This window comes from Arvicanthis niloticus, chromosome 17 (assembly GCF_011762505.2).
Source record: "Arvicanthis niloticus isolate mArvNil1 chromosome 17, mArvNil1.pat.X, whole genome shotgun sequence".
NCBI classification, from domain to species: Eukaryota; Metazoa; Chordata; class Mammalia; order Rodentia; family Muridae; genus Arvicanthis; species Arvicanthis niloticus.
This window is the reverse complement of record NC_047674.1, coordinates 51888868-51910887: the sequence shown is the minus strand read 5'-3', so window position 1 is coordinate 51910887 and position 22020 is coordinate 51888868. Positions and strand designations below refer to the sequence as shown.

Here is a 22020-nt window from a genome sequence, read left to right as displayed (position 1 = left end):
ATTGATAAAATTTAAAAAATAAAGCAACAGAGAAAAATGGAAAAGAAACTGTTAATGGAAAGTGCTGAAGTATGCATATCTGTAGACCTATTTTCTGAGACACTTATGCACTTATATAATTTCCATTGTGATATCACAAGGAGTTTCATTTACTCCTTCATGCATTCAATGCAAATGCCTTCATAAATAGCCTGGTGAGTTCAAAGCCTCACCCTGTTTAAATAATACTGGTCATCGTGTTTCCACACACTTGGGATTCAATTGGACTTTTCCTCATTCCTTATGACAGTGATCTCTATAGGGTGGTACTCAGGCTCCCAGCAGGAAGAGATGCCCCTCTTACTCTACTGCTGGGAACCTAGTAGAGAACTATTGGATTGCGAGCCCTAGGGAGGAGACTGCAAAGCCTCCAGGTTCCGGTTTTCTGAGACTCATGTCCCTTCAGGAGCCGTTGCATCTTCATGGAGTTAAGCCTGAACAGTATCCTTTTCCTTCCTGTTTACTGTCTTCACTAGGGGATCAGTTTCCCTGTATCATTTCAATTGGATCAATAACAACTTCCAAGACAAAGAGTTCATTTCCAGACCTACAGAAGACCTCTCTGTGTAAAGTCAAGGTCGAATTTAAGGAAATCACTCAACACATGGCTAGTATTGAAAGCCATATGTTTAGAGGTTTATGTCATATCTGATGTCATGATAATGTTTAAAACTCTAAAAGCACTTACCTGCTTTGGTAATGGGTCCAGAAGACTGCACTCATATTTATAAAGCACTAAGATAATACAAAGTTGAATCTCTAAAAGAGCAAACCACCTGAAAGAAAAACAAAAAAATGATTACTCGTCTATAAAAGATGCATGAATACGTAACTCTATTTCCTGATACCACATACTCCACTGAGTGGTTGGCATGGCTCCATTGCTTTTGCTGTATAAAATGCTTAGTCAGGAGACCAACACAGGGAATGAGAATCTATGTTTTTAAAGATTCATTTTACCTTTATTTATATATATATAGTTATATCTGTCTGTGTCTGCATGCACATGTGCATAAGAGTGTGTGTATGCCCTGAGAGACCAGAAGATAAGCAGACACACAGACACATGAACATATGTATGAATAAAAGCAGATAATTTTTTTTACATTATCATCTTGGCTAAAGGAAAAGATACAAAAATATGGTATTATCTGAATTTGAATATTTGAAATTTCTAGTAGAATTTTTCTCAAGTACCCACTGAAGGCAATGGTTAAATAAAAGCTTTAGGCATTTACTAAAATGTTGAGTTTTCTTCCATGGCTAACTCTAGAATCTGACCATCTGTGGCACTTCAGAAAAGAAATTTCATAACTCTTTTTTTTTCCAGAGTTCTTCAGAAGCCAGCTGAGCTACGTTCATGCTAAGAATATTTGCCCAACACTTCCAATGTCAAAACAGTGAAAATAATGAGGTGTATTATTTATAATAGATTCAGTTTTTACTCTTACAGGAACAAGAGTGCACATCTAGAAAGAAAATTCATTAAAAGACAGACGTGTTGAAAATTCCTTAAATACTTAGCACTTGTAGATTTTTCCCCATTGTAAATACTTGTCTGGACATAGCTGCAGGGGCTTTGAGAAAGATGACATCCCAGCAAACACACAGCCAGGACTGAATGGAACAAACCGGAAACAGTAACAACCAGGATGAGGGGTTAAGGCAAAGACCACAAAGATGCTGCAGAAACCTGGGGTCTGGAGAGCACACTGACCTGGATATTCCCCGAAGGCGAAACATGAGACAGACCTTGAGGAAGGACAGGCTTTAAATAAGGAGGCGTGGCATCTGAGGGCATTTCAGAGCCAGTGTATCGGGAGCTGGAAGCAGGGGTGTCTGGGGACAGTAGGGGAGGTAACCAGGGCCTTACAGAGGTACAGCTGGGGTCAGATTATGGAGAACCAGGGGTCCTGACAGGATAAGGGGGTCTGACTGCTAGCTATGGTGTCAGGCTCCTAATGAGAGAGTGGAATTCACAGGCTTGTTCCAGTAAAACTCATCAGTGCATAGTCGTAAAGAAGGAGGAAAGAAGAGAGTGAGTGGGGGGCTGGGTGAGAGGGCAGTAAACCATCACCTGGTTTCACAGGAGAGAATACCGCTGGGATGCCAGAGTAGGGATGGGGTGTGTAAAAGACCACCCCAACCACCAGGTGTCTTGGAGGATAGCGATATATCGAAGAAACAGAATGCCTAGGGAGTGGAAGGATCAGATACAATTACTGACTTCCATCTCGAACCTATTGATTTCGAGTGAACATTTACTGTTGCTGTTGGGTTTTTGTTGTTGTTGCTGTTGCTGTTGCTGTTGCTTTGAAGCCCCAGAGGTCCCAGAACACCATATGTGATCCCAGGATGTTCTCAAACCTCCTCAGTCTCCTAAGTACTTGGAGTACAAATGTGAACCACATCTGGCTTCCCTCTGACTTTTGAAGAGGAAAAAAAAATCTCTCTTTTTCCCTCCTATAAGTCATTACAGGCCATGCCAGCGCAGGCTGGAAAACTATCCCCGTTGCCAGGAGCAGGAGCTCTGCCGTGTATTCCTGGTTGCTATCAGCTGCAGCTCATGAAAATAGAATGCTCCCGCCCTGGAATTTGGAGAACGCAGCAAGCAGGCATAGCTTCAGAGACACCATGCATTGAAGCATGGCTATGCAAGTTCAAGGTGAGGTTGTTTTCCCATAATCTCATCCCGCTAAGAAATCACTGAGAAAGATTAAAAATCAACTATGTGGCAGGAATACCGATTCAATGGTTCTGAAACTGTATCAGGATAGCCTGGGGGAAGACACAGCTCACTGCACTTTATCCTCTGGGTTGCTGACTCCAGAGGTCTGGGACAAGACACAAGAATCTGGGTTTTGTGCAGGTTTCTGGGTAGTATTTCCGCTGGTGGTGTGAACCCCACACTTTGGAAATTTAACGTCTAGACTTTCAAGTTACAGAAGAGAAGGAAGAAATACATGCTGGGAGGTGTAAATTTATCATTCCTCTTAATATTATTGCATAAAAATAATTCAGTAGCCACATGAAACAGTAATGGGCATGGCACCAAGCTTTTGACTGGGGATGACAGTGAGCATAAACAGAAAGGGTGACAGGCAGATGCCGTGTGCTGAGTAAGGAAAATCAAATGAAAAAAAAAAAGACAGAAAGACAAGAATGGTGTAGGAGTAAGGTGGAAGGGATGTAAGAAATGGTGCAGAGGCTATCTGTCTCTGCTTCCCTCCTGACTGCTGGGGTTAAAGCCATGTGCCATCATGTCCAGCCAACCACAAGGGATGCTGCTGAACGCAGTTCTGAACATCTGGTTGAGATTTATTATTAAGAATGTGATTTTTTAAAATTATTTCATTATTTTTATTTTCATGTATGCATGTTTTTCTTGCATATATATCTGCATCGCATGTGTGCAGTGCCAGCTAAGCCCGAAGAAGGCATAGACAGGATCCTCTGTAACTAGTTATTAATGTCCACGTAGGTGCTGGGCACTGACCATGAGTCCTCTTCAGGAATAACAAGTGCTCTTAACCTCTGAGTCGTCACTCCAGATTTTTCACACCAGTTATTCATAAGAAATGCTGATCTGTCTGCTATTTTCTTTGTAGTGTCTTCATGTGGTGTGGAAGGTGAAAGTGCTGACCTGTCAAACAAATTAGAAAATTCTCTTCCCATGTTTTGAAAAAGCTTGAGATGGCCTGATACTACGGAACTATGTACCTGAAGGCTTTGGGTAAAGGAGAATAAACATCACCTGAAAAGCAGTTAGATGGAAAGAGAGCTTCAGAATCGGGGACAAAAATTTAAAAAATAGAAATGAACATACAAATAATCAATTAAATGAAGAGTTGGGTCTTTAAAAGATGAACAAACCTTTAGCCAAATTAGAGAGAGAAAAGGCCAAAATCAATAAAATCAGAAATGAATAGTGGGACATTACAACAGACACCGCAGAAATTCAGAGAATCATCAGGACAAACTTTCGTGCACAAAAAAATATCAAGTACCTACAATATACAAAATTTAAGACATAAAGGGAATACACCAAAGCATTAATCGATGTTGAGAAAGGGTGTCACAAGAGTGTGAGGAGGGGCAGCCCAGAGATTACTACAGCTTTCCCAGTAGTACAGTATATGCCTGCTAATGGTGTGTAACATAGTTCTGATGAGATACAATGGCATCCTATAGAAATGATAGATCTAAGGCATTTTAGAGTCTAAATGCATATGGAATGCACTCATCTTACATGAAACAAATTCTAAATAACTTGGCTACTCACAATAGAATTATTACCCAAGACTGAAAAGGACTCATAAGAACTGTAGTAGAGGCTGAACCACAACTGCTTAATACTTAACAAAGTGGAGGGAAGAAGCCATATGAATATTGAACAGTGAAATAGAGCGAGGGGAAGGAATATAGTAAATCATCAGTTGCTGGTGAAGGGAGGTACCCTGATATACAAGAACAGATTCAATTTAATGATGCTACTAGAGAACAATGTTCCTTAGTGGTTTTAAGAACTTGGGACAAAATTGAGGAGCCCAGAAAAAGGCCAGCTCATTCACAAAGTTACACAAAGCTCTGGAGAAGCCTTCACTCATTTTTACAAATATTAGTCTCAGCTGTGAACAAAGTCTTATTAGAACCTGATGCAAGACCAATGTTGATAGAGACCTTGATATTTGAAAATGCGAATACCGAATGTAAAAAAAAAAATCTATTAAAAATGCAGGCAGTAACTATGGACAGGTAGATAAGGGATATGACTGATATTGATTCTAATGTGTACCATGTTAATATAATCAGTCAAGCTCTAGCTAGAAGTCTCCAGTATCAAAATTTCTGGTGCTTCGATTGTGGAAAATATGGTCATTTGCAACAAAATTGTGAAAAAGGCATCTCTAAGGACAAGGAATTTTCTAACTATAAAACAAAAATGAAAGTCTCGGTTTCCAGGGGTATATAGGCAATGTGGCAAGGGTTGCCATTGCGCCAATGAGTATAGGTCCAAAAGAGATATTCAAGGAATTTTCTTATTGCTGGGAAATGGCCTTGGGGTCCTAGCTTGAGACCCTGCATCAAAAATGTATGAGCTGTTTCAGCCAAAGAGTGACAAGCAGATGGAAAAAAGAGTGACAAACAGTGGACACTTGGTACTAGAGATTTAATGCAGGATATTGAAGGCAATGTGGCTCTAGACTTGCCCACAGGTAAACAACTTATTCTAACTGCTGGAGTTTATGGTCCTTTGCCCTCAGGGACAGTCGGGATGATCTTGGGAAGGATCAGTTTGATTTCTCAAAAATTCATTGTACATTCAGGAATTACAGATAAAGATTTCAAAAGAGAAATTAAAATTATGGCCTTTGTACAAAGAGAGATGCAATGTAATGCATGTGATAAGATTGTTCAGCCACCACTGTATCCTACGGCAAAGGCATAGCTGATCCAGTAGGGTTCGGAAATACTGGAAAATGTGTGTTCTGCCAAACAGTTGTTAATGAGCAGAGGGGAAATTAAAATTGCAAGTAAATAGTATTGAAATAGATTTGGTGGATACAAGAGCTGATCATTTCACAAAATGCTGGAATTCAGAATGGCCACTTCAAAAAGTTTATCCACACTTTCTAGGACTTGGAAAGTTATCTGAGATAAAACAAAATATGTGATGGAATAAATGTGTATGACCAGAAGGTCAGAAAGGAATGTTAAAGCCTTATGTGGCTGACATACACATACATTTATGGGGAAGAGATCTTTTTACATCAGTTGGGTACTCAGGTTAACATTCCTGCAATCCCATGGTGAAATAAGGGGTGGAATGGTAGATGCTCCTGGTGAAGATACTGATACAGGTCATAAAAAAAAAAAAAAAAAAAAAAAACAGACCAAACAAGCAAACAAAAACAAAGAAACAAACAAACCAACAAACTCAAGCTGTGCAAATGGTCCTAACACAGAACTTAACTATTGAATTTCCAAATTTAGAGGTGGTGGGGCACTGCTGAAGTTCCAATCTTTAAAATGGGTGACTGACAAGCCTGTATGGATAGATGGATAGATCAGTGACCCTTAAGGAAGGAAAAATCGAGAGCATTTGGGCATTAGTACAACAGTAACTGGAGGATCAACATACAGAAGAATCTACCAGCCCATAGAACTCCCCTGTATTTGCTATAATAAATAAATAAATAAATAAATAAATAAGGGAAATGAAGAATGTTGACAGATTTAAGAATCACTCTCATCTGAAGTTCACTCCCTGAAAACATCAGAACCTGAACCAGCAATGGGTCATCAGTCAACATCTACAGGACCAGTTAAAAATCAGAGTGGTAAAAGACTCTGGAGACAAGCTCTCTATTTTGTGTTACCTTGAGCTATTGAGGTACATACTCCAGTACAACACCTACAAACTTTAATTAGAACTACAGACCAGGGCTTAATTATTAATACCACTGCCTATGGTTCCCCTACCCTCACATTTGACTTATGTAAATTGTTTGGGCCCAAATTGAAGAGGCACCCAAAGACTGCATACATATATGTTCTCTCATTCTCTATGTCTTTGGGATATGGGATCCAGCATATGGAAAATAGTTTGGCCACCCTTCTGATATATGTCTAATCTTTTTCTCTTTTCTTTTTCTTTTTGACTTTTTTGTCAATTATTTGGCTCACTGGAACAACTCTAAGGGGGAATGTTGAGGTCTGTCCCTCCCCCAGCATAGTTGTAGCCATTTTGTTCCATGTTTCATACTGTTGCTGTAATATGCCTACCAGTCATTGACACAGAAAAAAAATTAACTCAGAGTAGGGTCATGTTGACCACATACCCTGTTATGTTCTGTATGTTCTGAGTTTTGATAATCTTAAGAAATTCTACAACTGTAAGCTCCACTTAGGAGCAATCAGAATAAAGGTCAGTTAGAACTGTTCTGGCTAGCTAGCCAAAATAACTTGAGTCAGAGTCAACCACCAGGCAGCACTTCCTGCACCTGCACAAGAGCTCATTGTAGTGTTTTCCTTTATAAGCCAGCCCTGAGAAATGTTCAAAATCATACTCTTAGCCCTTGAATTCTGTGCTATGGCCCTGATCAATCAGTCTTAGGGTGTGCATTTAATAAACCATCTCTGTTTGACTGCAATTAGTATTTGTGTGGTTTGTAGGGCAACTCCTGGACCCCAACACTCTTAACAATTTTCAAAAATTAATGGGAGGTATTAATTGGCTGTAACCTACCATTGGATTAACTACTCAAAGATGAGTAATTTGTTTCAAACATTACAAAGAGATCCAGGTTAAACAGTCCAAGCAAAGAGAGAGTTTATTCTGGTGGAACAGAGACTGCAAGATGCATATGTGGATCATACAGATCTCAAACTTGATTGGTGTTTTGGTTACTTTGCCTTCAAGTCATTCTTTTGGATTCATATGCAAAGGAAAGACAGTATCATGGAATGGAATTTCTTAGCACACAACAAAGTAAAAATACTTACATAGAAGAAGTTTCTGATTTAATCATAAAAGGTAGAATAAGACTATATCAATTGTCAGGAACAGACCTGGCAGAAATCATAATGCCTTGTATTAATGATGAGATTATGTCATTATAGGTAATCAATGAAGATTGACAATGAGCTTGTAAACAACAATTTAGGAGAAATTAAGAGCAAATATCCCCAAAGCAAATGCATTCAGTTTATTAAAAGAACTAATTGGATCTCCCAGGTGTTGTACAAGAAATGCCAATTCTTGAAGCACCCACATTCTATACGGATGCAAAGAATTTGAGAATGTCAGGCTATAAGTCATTTGAAAAAATAAAAGTAATTAATTCAAAGCTCACACACTTCAGTTAAAAAAATCAGAGCTGTGTGAAGTGCTTATGGTATTAGATTTTCCTGAATCCTTTAATATAATTATTGACTCTCAATATGAAGAAATAGTTATTCTGCATATAGAAACTGCTGAATTTATTCCAGATAATTCAAAATGAACTTTGTTATAGAAACTATCCATTAAAATTTTATTCCTATTTGGTCTTATAAAGGCTTGCCAGGTCTATTAGCTCAAGGAAATGAAGAAACTGATCAATTATTAATAAGAAACGTGTTAGAAGACTAAAGTTTTCGCCACCACCACCCCCACCACCATGTTAACAGGAAAGGTTTAAAGAAAATTCTATCATCTGGCAACAAGCCAAAGAAATTATAAGAAAAGAATGAGTAGGCTCATCTTTTGTATAACCAAAGGGAACTCCATTGCCTCCTGGAACTAACACTAAGGATACAAAAAGAAATGAAATAGGACGGATGGGTGTGTTTCATTTTGCAGACATACTTTTTTCATACTTTAGACAGCTAAAGTATGTATACCACACCATTGATACATAGTCAGGGTTCAATGGGCAACTGCTTTGAGTTCTGAGAAGGCTGAATGTGTAATGGCTGGAAGTAATGGTTATTATGGGCATGCCTGTACAATTAAGACTGACACTCCCCCAGGTATGCCTCCAGTAAGATGAAGTAACTCTTTGCATACTATAATATAAAGCACATTGCAGGTATACTACATAATCCTATAGGACAAGCCGTTCTAGAAAGATCTAATTGAACCTTAAAGGAAATGCTTATAACAGCTTTATTTCTAATGGCCAGAAACTGGAAACAACCTAAATGTCCCTCAACTGAAGAATGGATACAAAAAAAAAAAAAAAAAAAAAAAAAATGTGGTTCATTTAAATAATGAAGTACTATTCAGCTACTAAAAACAGAAACATCATGAATTTTATAGGCAAATGGATGGAATTAGAAAATATCATCCTGAGTGTGGTAATCCAGACCCAAAAAGATATGCATGGTATGTACTCACTTATAAGTGGATACTAGTCATAAAGTACAGGATACCCATAACCCCATGGACCCAAAGAAATTAAACAAGAAGGAAGGCCCAAGCAAAGATGCTTGAATCTTACTTAGAAGGGGGAATAAAATATGTCTCCTCATAGGAGACAGAGGGAGGGAGGGAATTGGGTGGGAGAGGGGAGGGGGAGTGGAACGGGGTGGGGGGAGGTGCAGGAGTAGGTGTGAGGAGAGACAGGAGAGAATGCCAGAGGGGCAGGAGACTGAAAGAAAATCTGGAGCTGCTGAGGGTGGGAAGGTAGGGTGAATCTCTAGGGACTCCCAGAGACCTGGGATGGGAAAGGCTCCCAGAGTCAATGTGGATGACCTTAGCCTGAAGAGGCCACCTCCTGTAGCCAGTTAAGGTCCCCAATGGAGGGATAAGGACATCAAACCAGTCACAAAACTTTTGACCCAAAATTAGTCCTGTCTAAAAGAAATTCAGGGACAAAGAATGGAGCAGAGACTGAGGGAATGGCTAACCAATAACCAGCCCAACTTGAGGCCCATTTCACAGGCAAACACCAATCCCTGACACTATATATACTCTGTTATGCTTGTAGACAGAAGCCACAGCAAACATGTGACAGGACACATGATGACGGAGTGTAACAATGACCACACAGACACTGGGAGCTGGAGCATTGGTTTGGTTTGCTCCTCCTCGCTATTCTTCACTAACAACACACACGTATCAGTTTGCTGTACATAGATAGCATTGTTGAGCTCTCTGCTTTTGGTAACACTGCCATTAAAAGAAACTTGGCAAAGAAGTGCTCCCGAGGTTCCTGTAGCTTCCTGCCATTTTTCTAGGTGGCCTCGGGCCTGTTGGCGAACCTTATGTCTCTTCAGGATTGAACTACAGCTTCTGGATCGTGCATGGTGTCTGACTGCCAAGAGGACTGTTCTGCAGCTGCTGAATCGTATTTGGTGTTTGCTACAGGACTGAACTGCTGAGAAAGAAGACAGTGCTCACCCCTAAGAACTATTGCTAAACAGGTCCACTTCTTCCAAATCCTGACAGCTTTTCTCTTCTACTACCTCTAGTGGATGGCGGGCAAGAGGAGAGGTTGAACGTTTATTAAAGTAGGTTGGAAAAATGAATCACCATGTCTATCTCTAAAAGCCTCTTTCAGAACATGAGCAATGCAAAAATAACTAAAGAACAGTCAGTAGCTCAGTTAAATGATGTGAGGTGTCCACAGGACCCACCAGCAGTGTCTCCTTTCTCTCTGTAGACAAATACCCCATTGCACTGCAAAAGCTCCAGGGTTCTAGTTTGCATATGAAGGGGGGAGGGAAAGGTTCTTTTCTGAAAATTTTGCTCAGAAAAGTACATGATTTGTTTTGGTAGCATCCTCATCTAAGTGCTAAACAACACCCATGCAATGCTGCAGAGCTCTTGACAGACTTAAATTTCAGCCTCATGGTGAAGTATCAGAATTAAGTGGCCAGGAGTATAATGACCGCCATTTTGCTAATGGCTTCTGTGTTCTTTTCGGTGAGGCACCAATCCTTAGCAAGGCACTGACAAAAGAGAATCATGGTTTAAAAATTAATAAGGTGCTCTGGTAGCCTGGCTCAGAGCCTTAGCCTTAATGACACATGCACATCATCTGCCCTCATTCCTAATTCATTTTTGTGGACATGCCCATGCTCCGTGAAATATCAGAATGCATTTCTAAATGTTAGGGAAATGTTAAAAATTATATATGAGTGAATGCTTTCATTTTATTCTATTTACCTAATGGAATTTAAGGGACAATTTTATTTACAGAACATATTACTCAAAATAACATGTAATTTCATTCATTGTCCATTAAATCCATAGGGATTTGAATCTGCTCATTCTTCAAAAGCAATGGGCCATTTCTATGCAAGGGTAAAAGCTATTCATGACCCTTCTCAAATGCAATATTAGGAAAAAGTAATATACTGAATAATATATAACCATAAAATTATATACATTATAAATCTATAGAAACAAATGTGCTTCAAGCTTCGCAAATCCCAAATATATAATAGCTTTAATACTAACATACAGGTATGCTGAACTCCCGTGGGAGTTTTTTTTTTAGTTTTTAATTGCTTTGTAAATTGACAGGATGACAGAGTCATTATTGAATTTTTTCTATTGATTAAAAAAGCCTTTTCTAACTCCACACTGATATAGAAGCTATTTTACATGTAAGTCCTCTGTCATTTACTGTGTGGTATCTTCCTTTAAGTAGGGCTAGTGTTTTATGTTTGTGTGTGTACACATGTATATGGGAAAACAGAAGCATGTGAAGGTCAGACACAATCTTTGATAGCCAGTCCTGCCCTTCCACCTGTAATGTGGGTTCTAGGAATCGAGCTCAGATGATCAAGCTGGTATAGCAAGTTTGAGCCTGGAAAAGACCAGGGCTATCTTTGTATCTCATCACATCCAATCTCTCCAACCACAATAAACTATTCAGGAACATTTGATATCTTTAAATCTGCAGTGTTTAAGAAAGTGACCTGAGTTAGGACACAGACAGTTCTATGGGGGAAGGGAATGTGTTTGATTTGTTTTCAATGGTAGCGTTAGTTCAGAACCCTACAATGAGACATAGCATATATTCAGAGAATAGTTACTGAATCAGTGAGTAGTTGTGTTAATGTTGGTTGCTCAAGAGCTATTTTATTGGTTGACTAACAGTACTTCTAATCAATATTAACCGGGTCCTAATAGTACTTCTAGTCTATATTAACTGGGTCCTGACTTATCTTTATTCAATAGTTGTATGGTTTCCATTAGTAATGCAAAGACACATCAATGACTTCATAGCTTGCCCTGGGATACATTAACAGAACTCCCCACCTCACCCTGTGTGCAACACACACACACACACACACAAACATGGACTAGGAAATATTTTATGTGTCTGACCCTTTAAATCGCCCTATGCTTTCCAGTGTCAGTTGCCCCTTGGACTTCTGGGAACAAGAGAGGATACAAAAAGCCAGTAGAGGCTGAGACTAGGAGTGGGTAGAAGGATTGGGGAGTAGGCAGGAGTAGGGTCCAGGAGACAAAAAAGTAGGCTCAGAGAAGACTGTTGATGCAGGAAGAAAGAAGATTGAGGAGGGCTAGAGAAAAGAGAGGAGAAGAGAAGAAGAGAAGAGGAGATGGAGCAGAGTGAAAAATAAAAGACAGTTGAAAGTGAATTAGGTTAGTAGACTGAGAAGACAGTTGGTGGCAGTTGAGCCAAGAAAAGCTGAGCTGAGCCAGAGAAGATACTGTTAAGAACCCATGAACAACGTAGCTAAAAATAAAAAAACAACAAAAAACTACACCCCCTAAAAGTACAACCAGTTCCCATTGTTGAAAGATAAATTCCATTTTTATGTATTTCAAATACTGAAGTCTTGCTATGATCACATTATCTAAGTATTTCTGGCTACAGATCAGTATTAACCTTGCTAAAGCTCAGCGTCTTTAAAAGCATTTGTTTATGTGTATGTGTATCTTCATGAGTTTACAGGAGCCACATGTGTGCAGGTGCTCTTGGAGGCCCAGATTTTAGAAAACTTGGTTATGGGCCATTGTGAACCACCTGTGGTGGGTGCTGGAAAATAAACCCATGTCCTCTCCACTCTTTTAACTGCTCGGCCAAGTCTCCAGCCCCAGATTTGCCCTGGAATTTTATGCATATCACTTCGCACAGCCAAGCAGATATCCTCTTGTAAATGTGGGGACCAAGTAAAGCCAGCTCTGATGGACAACCAATGGAGCAAATAGAGAAAACATGTCCCCTTGTAAGATCACCAGCTCCCAGAGAGTCCCATGCAAGACAAATTCTCAATAAATAATCCCGTCTTTCTCTTCCACTTGAATCTGCTGGCTCAAGCTGAGCCTGACAACAATAATGGGGCTCTCCATTCTGCATCTTCCTATTTCTAAAGAAGTCTGATAGCTCACACTGCTTACTCCTGCTTGTACATGTATGGAAGCCTGGACTTTATTAGTAACAGAATTAAGTGAAATTTTTAACTAGTGATTTTTTAAAAAAAACAATAAGTCAGACATAGTCAACAATTGTGTTCAACCTGTAGAGTCTGGTTATATGATAGACACTTCATTTCCTTTTTTCCCATGATGCAATAGAAGAGCGCCTAGAAATGGGTTCCTCTGCAAATCCCTTTAGAACTCCCACTTTTTCAAAGAGATACTGTAGCTCTGTCATTGTCTCTGTTAGTTGCTGGTGGCTGTACCAAATATATCAGCAATTTTTTTCTGTTTAAACAGAAATTTCTGTTACTCTCTTGTCCCCCAATGGCATATACTCCAGGAAACAACAGTTGCAAGACCATAAAAGTATGTGTTTATGATGAACTTTGATGGTCAGCTACATTGCAGGCAACTGTCTTTGACTCATTGAGTATTTTGTGCATGAGAAAATAAGTTGGCCCCTGTTATACCAATTAGGAATGGGTGTCATTTGCTCGTGTTTATATGAAGGATTCATAGGATTAAATTTCCAGTAGAAAGCTCTCTTGGTGTACTGTTGCCCAAATGAAGTCATTTGCTTGTCTGAACAATTTAAAAACAAAATGTTTCACGAGTTGCTTGTTTAAAATAAGGGACAAGGGAAAAAATATTTTGAAACAGGAACTTGGTAGAAAACTAGACTTAATGAGATTTTTAAAAACATTTGTGTCCAACGCATGAAGTCTGGTTATATTTTATATAATTATATATTTTGCCACATTTCATGGTCAGAATTCCAAAAGGAAATGCTTAATTTCTTGCCTCCACCTCCTTTCTGCACCTAATTTAGCTATGGTATCATCTATGGCAACCATTTATATTAAGAGTATCCTAATTTTGAATTTCAGAGGCAACTTGGGAAGGAGCTTACTTCATCTTACAGATTACAGTCGATCATTGAGGGATGGATGTCAAGGCAGGTTCTCAAGGAATGGAACTTGGAGGCGGAAACTGAAGCAGAGACCATAAAGAAATACTGCTTACTGGCTTGCTCCCCCATGGCTTGTTCAGCTACCTTGCTTGTATGGCCCAGACCCATCTGCCTAGGGAGAGTACAGCCAGCAGCAGACTGGGCCTTCCCACGTTGATCAGCAACCACACAAAAAAAAAGCCTTCAGACATGCATAGGGCAATCTGATGGAGGCGATTCCTCTTTGAGGACTGACTCCCCAGATGTGAAAGTTGACAACCAAGATAAGCCAGGACACCAAGCCAATATTCACAGGCAACCTTTCTCCTTAACCCACCCCGATCCAACATCAGTAAAACTCAAGCTCAGAGCTTCTCTGTGTGAGTATCCCTTTTGCGTGTTTGGCTTTCTTAACCTATAAAGAGTTCTATGTTTCCTTCAAAGAACACTTTTCCTGTGAAGTCAGCAACATCCTCCCAAACAGTTACAACAACTATCTTGAATCCTCAGTACCATATCAGACATTGCTATTCTCCATCCCTTGAAGCAATTGATGAATCCCATGTCATGTTCACCTCATGACAGTTGAGGATATGGCTTTCTCATATAAAAATCTAAGCAGGATACTACTTTACATATAGAAAGAAGCCAATACATTCTGAAAGTACAATTTTTGTTAAAATAAGATAATAATGGTTGGCTGACGTACAGTTTCATGGTCCACTTGATTGTACCCATTACCTTCGTACTGAAAGAGGTGTCTCTTAGCCTTAAAAGCGATCAGGGAGGGTGGTAATTGTTCTTCTTGGAAATAATACTCATCAGGAAGTAGTCTAACACTATCCCAGGCCTCATGCTTCGCTGTAAATACTGCAGTCCTTCATTTTAATATCATGCTCAAAGCCAAAGATGATGAGTATAAGAAGTCACTATTCAGTATTTGTTTATTTAAAAAGACTTGAAAAGAATAACATGCACTGCTTTCAGAAGCATTGCACCTAGCATGACTTACAACATGATAAAAATGATGAACTTCTCGTTTAAGAACTGCTTTTCTGGGGCTGGAGAGATGGCTTAGCAGCCAAGAAAACGCACTGCTATTGCAAAGGACACAAGTTCAAACACCTACATCACGACGTTACATCTACTGATATACCAGTTCTGTGGGTTCTGATGCCCTCTTCTGGCCTCTTTGAGCACACACACACACACACACACACACATGTGCACATACACGCACACAGATACACACCCAGAGATGTAATTTTGAAAGTGACATAAATCTTTTTCTCTCTAATAAACTTGTTTTCTAATATGGAAATGATGAAAGTCAGACTAGAAGAGCCGAGTTTTGCTATTGCTGTTGCCCTCTTTAAACTCTCCTCCTGAAACAGCTGACATGCATGTACTGTATGTAAGTGAGCATACATACAGTACATAAGTGAGCACCCAGTGCACCTCTTGAAGTGAGGTGGATACGTGACCATGTGTCCAGTTCTAAACATGGAATCCCCAACTACAACTGCCTTTAAAATGTAGACATTCATTATCAAATAAAACAGGAACTAGAAAAGCTCTTTAAAATGCTTCCATATTATGACACATGTATCAAAAAGACTTGGGCTCTTTTTACATCTCTGTTCTCATCCACAGGCTCCAATGTATCATAAAGACTGCTGCTCTAAACACAGGCTGCTTTCTTGTTGTTGTTGATGGTGATGATGATGGTGATGATGGCGATGATGGTGATGATGGTGATGATGGTGATGATGATATGTGATGGGGATCTACGGGGTGAAGAGAACACCTTCTTCTAATTATGTAAATAAAAGTCTCCTTTTGACATGATTGGACAATTTTTGTCAACTACCTTTTCCAGGACAAACATATGTTGCTAGGGAAACACTATGGACCAATCTGCTTGGACTCAGGCCCCTGAAATCAGTTGTAAAATGGAAGTTAAAGTTTTCATGGTTGGCTAAGACTAAATTAAAATTGCTGGGAAGAGATGTAAGCTATTAAAAGCATATTGATACCCTAAAATGCACCGAAAAAAAAAGAATAGAATAGATGCTTACAGAATAATAATTGTAAATATGAACTGAGATTACTATTCAAATGATGAAAACTGACTTTTTAAATTAATAAATTATAACTTGTTAAGTGTGTGTGTGTGTGTGTGTGTGTGTGTGTGTGTGTGTGTGTGTTTTAAAAGATTTGTAATGATTTCACTGAGTGAGATTACTACAATTAAATGCCAATAGTTCCCCAACTTGGGTCTCCCTCAATGAAGACATGGGGCTTATTTAATACAGATTGTGAAAGGAAATGGGTCATCTTTTTTTATAGTTGGAGAAATGATACAAAAAATCCATTAAACATGACCAATAGAATGAAGCTGAGGACTCAAATGTTGCTTTGAGATGTCATTGCCCAGTATATCCTCCTGAAGGCTGGTAAAGGTCATGCCACTTACTAATGTTCTGCGTGTGAGTGTGAGGGTGTGTGTGTGTGTGTGTGTGTGTGTGTGTGTGTGTATGTGTGTTTATGAGTGTGTGTGTGTGTATGTGTGTGTGACTCTGTGTGTGTGTGTGTGTGTGTGTACTTGCACAAGAACAGGAAAGTGGTGCCAAGGCAAAGGCTTCTAAAGACCAGAGCAACCAGATAAAGGACCAATCAGGCAAAGTATCAATTGCTGCCTACCTCCAAGCCATCAAGGCCCTGGAAGATTTATAAAAACACCCCAAACATTTATGACAACACGGTAACTCAGCAAAGATTCTCAGAACCTACCTTAACACAGAGACACACAGACAGAAAGACAGACAAAAAGACAGAAACACACACACACACACACACACACACACCAACCCAGAAATCTCAGGCATAAGGCACGCACCTTTGATCCTGGTGCTGAGGAGGTAGACACGGGCAGATCCCTGGAACTCACAGGGCTGCCAGCACAGCCTGCCTGGCCGGTTGCACACCAGTGAATGACCCAAAGAAAATGTGAGAAGTACCTGAGGGGTCACACCTAAGGTTGCACCAGCTTTCCACATGCACACATGTTCATGTGCACCTGCACACATGCATCATATGCCCCGCCGATGACATACATGCTCACATGCAGGTGAGTAGTGCTTCAGACTGCCCGTGTGTGAACTATGGAAGTCCCAATATCCTCTGGCACCAGTAAGCATAGTGTCTTCTTGTGAGGTCTCCTGGGAGAAGTCACCACAGACATTCCCTCAAAGACAGCCCACACCAGCGTGACCAAACGAAGAAACTGTGCCCTCCTGGGTTCCCCTATAACTTGATAAGAAAGGACTGGATGGTGAGTGTCCCCTGAGCCTCTGTCTCTTCCACACTCTCTGCACTGATGCTGTTCAGTGGTGGCACTGACCTTCCGGGACACTGGAACTTCCCACCTCCAAATGCCATGAAGTAGTCCAAGAAAATGTGCTTATCTAAATTTGCCTCTTTCCAGCGTTCCTGTGGGAAGAAAAAACTTTTTTCTTAAATCAGTCTTATATAAATAAGCTTAACTCTACTTCTCTTGGCTAAAAACAATGCTGTACAGCTAATCCTTGCATACAAAGCGGCAGACTCACGGGTCATTTTTTTCCCCAGCCTGTTATTAATATCAGACACAATTGTGGTTTTGGAACTTGAACTTATAAACAAAGGAGGCTTAAGAAGAATCCTATTAAGTGGCAAATGTAAGCGACAATGTAAATCACCTACGAAGCCAACGTAAGAAGAGGAAAGCATTTATAAAAAGGCCTTGGGCTTTATCATAAACTTACTTATAATACTAAATCTAGTAACAAGATGCTGACAGAACTGTGGGCTGGAGGAAGCCTGGGATGTGGAATAGATACATCTAGGTGCCAGTGCTCCCAGACTTATGAAAGGCCAGGCATGAACTAGATGAACCCTGGGGACCACTCAGCCCCGTCACTCCCCACGCACATGAAGTAACAGATCACTGTTTTAATTTGCTCTGTTTTTATTTTGTAGGTTCCTTGGAAACCAGTAACAGAAACGGTTGCCTAAGGAATACAAAATAAGGCTTCCAGCAGAAGCACGGGCGCTGACTTGAATGTTCTTTCCTGGTTTTATATAAAAATTCATCTCTAAGGATGCTCTTTCCACACTCCTCTATCCGATCTGTAAATGTTGAGACATCTACATTGGAAATCCTACCAGTCTGTCGTCGGCAATCCTGGGCACAGTTACTAGAAAGATATGGCTGCTTGCTGATACAGAGCCGGTTAATTTATGCATTCATATTTTTGGCAAAAAAACATAGAAATAATAAAAAAATAGTACATGTTGAGAGAGATAACTCACAGGCTTGAATGACTCAGGTTCGGGAAAATACTTTGGATTTCTGTGTAGCCAGAATGGAGACAACATCAGCAAGTCACCAGAAGGAACTGTGTGATTCTAAAACAGAGAAATCAGCTTCAAGTCATTTAATTTCTAATACATTTCAGGGAGATGTTCAGTCATTAAAAATAAAGCTACAGCTATACTGTGAAAAAGACATATAATTAAGTGTGAGAAAAATTAACTTTCCTGGCCATATTCTCTCTCTCTCTCTCTCTCTCTCTCTCTCTCTCTCTCTCTCTCTCTCTCTCTCTCTCTCTCTCCGTGTGTGTGTGTGGGGGGGGGGGTCTGTCTGTCTGTCTCTTTTCCCTGGCACTGTAATAATGAGTGGTCACTGCCATACCTAGCTTTGTGTATAGATGCTGGGGATCTGAACTCAGGTCTTCATGCTTGCAAGACAAGTCCTTCTACAAACTGAGCAACTCTTTATTCCCTGAAGAGATCATTTCTATGGTCCAGTGAGGAGATGACTAGCTTCTAATTCTGCTTCTTAGTCACATGTACATACATGTTTGACTAAACAGGAGGGAGATACTAGTTAAATGTCAGCCTTTTATTCTCTTAAAGATTTTATTTTGATTGTGTCTGTGTAAGTGTCTGTCTATTTGTGTACATGAGTGCAATATTGGGGAGTCCAGAACAGGGCATCGGCTTCCCCTGAGCAGAAGTTATAGCCAGTTTAGAGCTGCCACGGGGTGCTGGGAACCAAAGTTGGGTCTTCTGCAAAAACAGTACATGCTCTTAGGCACTGAGCCATCTCCCCAACCCTGATTAATTTTAGTTATGTGTATGTTCTGTGTGTATATGCACGTGAGTGCTAGTGACTACTGAGGCCAGAGGAGGGTACCATATTCTCTACACCTGGCATTACAGGCAGTTGTGAACCACCTGGCATAGGTGTTAGGAGTGTGTGTGTATACTTATGTATTTATGTATGTATATAATTTTGTATGTACGTATACATACATATACATATATATAATAGCGGATATCCAAAAAGAAATTTGACCACACATCTCTTTAACAATTAGTATAAGTAAACAACCATTATTTTCTCATGTGCTTAGTTTTTCAATAAAAATATTTTAAAATTAAAAAAAATCAATTAAACAAATCCAATAAGTAAAAAGAATAAGTAGAGTGCTTGAGGAGGCACCCTATGTCAATCTCTATGAGTCTCTATCCTCTAGAGGCATACACATAATACAACATGAAATATACACCACACATATAGCACACACATGCACACATGTAATACAGACAGCACACACAACACATACAGCATACATACACACAACATATACAGTGTACACATGCACTATGGTCAAGTGATTTCTCAGAGAAATGAAAGGCTTATTCACTTTTTGATATGAGTAATAAACTCATCAATAGAACAAAAAAAGGAAAAGCATATGCTTTATCAGTTGATATGGAAAAGCAAGAAAGAAAATTCAGCACCAATTTATGACAAAAAATTACTACCGATGTAGAAATAAAATGTCTAGAACTTAAAAAAGAGCATCTAAACAAAATTCTATAGCCAGCATGATACTTGATGGAGAAAATACAAAGCTTTCCCTTTAAGACCAGAACGAAGCACTGTTGGACAACAGTAGTCAACAGAGGGCTGGAAACCACAGCTAGTGTGGTAATAGAGGAAGAAGAAAAGGAAGGAGGAGGAGGGAGAGGAGGAGGAGGGGGAAGAGGAGGAGGAAAAAGAAGAGGAGGAATGGGGAGGAGAGAGTTAGAAGGAGAAGGAGAAGGGGGAGAAGGAGAAATATTGCTAATATATAAGAAATCACCCAAACCTACAACCCCTCCTAGATGTTGGACTGTGAATGTAGCTTGGTGATAGGGGGTTTGCCCAGCATGCACAAGTTCTTGTAACCACAGAAAGAAAAAGTGATCAATTGTATTTCTACAGACAAGTTGTTTAAAGCTGAAAACCAAAACTTTAAGCAAAACAATGAAAGATCATCTATATAAACCAGACAGAGTAGATCACACCTATAATCCTAGCTCTTTAGAGGCTGAGGCAGGGGGATCATTACAAGTTCTAAGCCATCTGGAAGTACACACATGTGTTCTCTTCAAAAAAAAAAAAAAAAAAAAAAAAAAAAAAAAAAAACCAACAACCCCGCTCAACACCCCACGCCAAATAATCATCTATAAAAGTCCTAAAATACATGAAATATTAGAAATAAATCTTTTTTAAAAAACCTGATTTTCTGAAAGAGCCACCATGAAACTGAGTGCAACAGAGACGTCTATACCAAGTCTGGTATTTATTTTTTTAACAAGAATACAAATGGTGTTTAATGAAAGCTCAATCGGGATTATAGTAGCATTCGGAGGGACAGACACATCTCTCTGCTTCATTGTAGCTAGCAAACCATTTCCTCTCAGAGCCCATGCACAGCTTGAAGTAATCAATAGATTAATTAAAAGTAAAACTAATCTAAATCCCAATAAGACAAAATGCTGTAATTTATGTAAGACTGCTGAAACTAACTCTGTCTTCGCAGGGGTCCAAATGCTTTAACAGTTACAAATTGGGATTTTCATCTCTTTTGTGTTCTACCCAAATCCCCTAGTATCAATCCCCAAACTCTCAAACTGTGTATAAAATAGAAAAGCAAGAGAGCAGAGGGACCAGTGTGCTGGCCCTGGGTAGTGTAGGCTCTTAAGACAAACCATTCTTGTGAAATCTTGGTTCTGGTGAATGATTCACTAATATTTTACCGCACCGTGCCACTGGCCATGTGCACAGACTTTACATGGTAAACTGGAGAATCCCCCCCTCCAATAATGTTCTCACTGCCCTGCTGTCCCCATGCCAAGCTGACCCATGCCTGAAAACAGGTTTCAGTGGGCAAATGTGTACACAGGCATGCGCCATACACATATATAAAAGTTCTCAAAAATAAATAAAATTTTAGAAAAGCAAGACGCGTTGAGTCATCTGACAAGAGCCCACCTGCTTGATTTAAACATTATATAACTCTGATATAAGATAACATAGCCAAATTTCTACTTGAAAGGTTATATCTTAGCTAAAAATACTCCACAAAAGACTGAATGAGACAGTGCTACTTAACTTAGTGTGTCAAACTGTCTAAGGCCACTTAGTACTCCGAGGAAAGTAAGGACTCATACAATAATAGAAGCTACCAAAATTCCAATGACATTTTCCACTGGAAAAATGGAAACTTAGCCTTCACATGGAATCACAGGGGCCCCACATAGCCAAAGCAATCTTGACGACCAAAATGAACAAAGCTGGAAGCAGTGCATCACATGGCCTGAAAGGTACTGCGCATTTACAGGCATCAAAACAGCACAAGCCCAGACATATGAACCGATAGAACAGAATAGAGAAACCTACAGTAAATCCACTCATTTATGGTGAACTGACGTTTTATAAAGGTGCCAAGAATATCCAGTGGGAAGATGTCAGTTTCTTAATCAACAGCTATCCAGTTATTGAGTTTATAGCCAAAGGATGTGAAATTAACATGTCAAAAGGATAACTGCACCTTCATGTTTACTGCAGCATGCTTCCTGGGGACCGTGACATGGAACCAAGAGTGTCTGTCTGTCTACAGATGAATGAAGAGAGTGTAATAGGAACGTACACTGTGAAGTACCATTGTACGTTCTAAAAGATGGAAATTCTGCAACAGGACAGAAGAAGCTTGAGGAAAGATAAGACAGGCATGGAAAGACAAGAACCTAATGATCTCAAGTGCAAAAATTC

The 22020-nt window shown here is 39.7% G+C and overlaps 1 protein-coding gene across 2 annotated transcripts in view; it reads right to left on the bottom strand.

Moving 5' to 3' along the window:
- The window catches only part of Cyp39a1 (cytochrome P450 family 39 subfamily A member 1), a 74475-nt gene that overhangs the window by 5241 nt on the left and 47214 nt on the right, over positions 1-22020 (bottom strand). For both annotated transcript variants that reach the window (XM_034521098.2, XM_034521099.2), the window contains 3 exons: positions 18225-18320; positions 17275-17363; positions 728-815 (listed from right to left, as the gene is read on the bottom strand). In XM_034521098.2, the coding sequence (XP_034376989.1) occupies positions 728-815; positions 17275-17363; positions 18225-18320 (273 nt within the window). The remainder of the gene's footprint in view (positions 1-727; positions 816-17274; positions 17364-18224; positions 18321-22020) is intronic.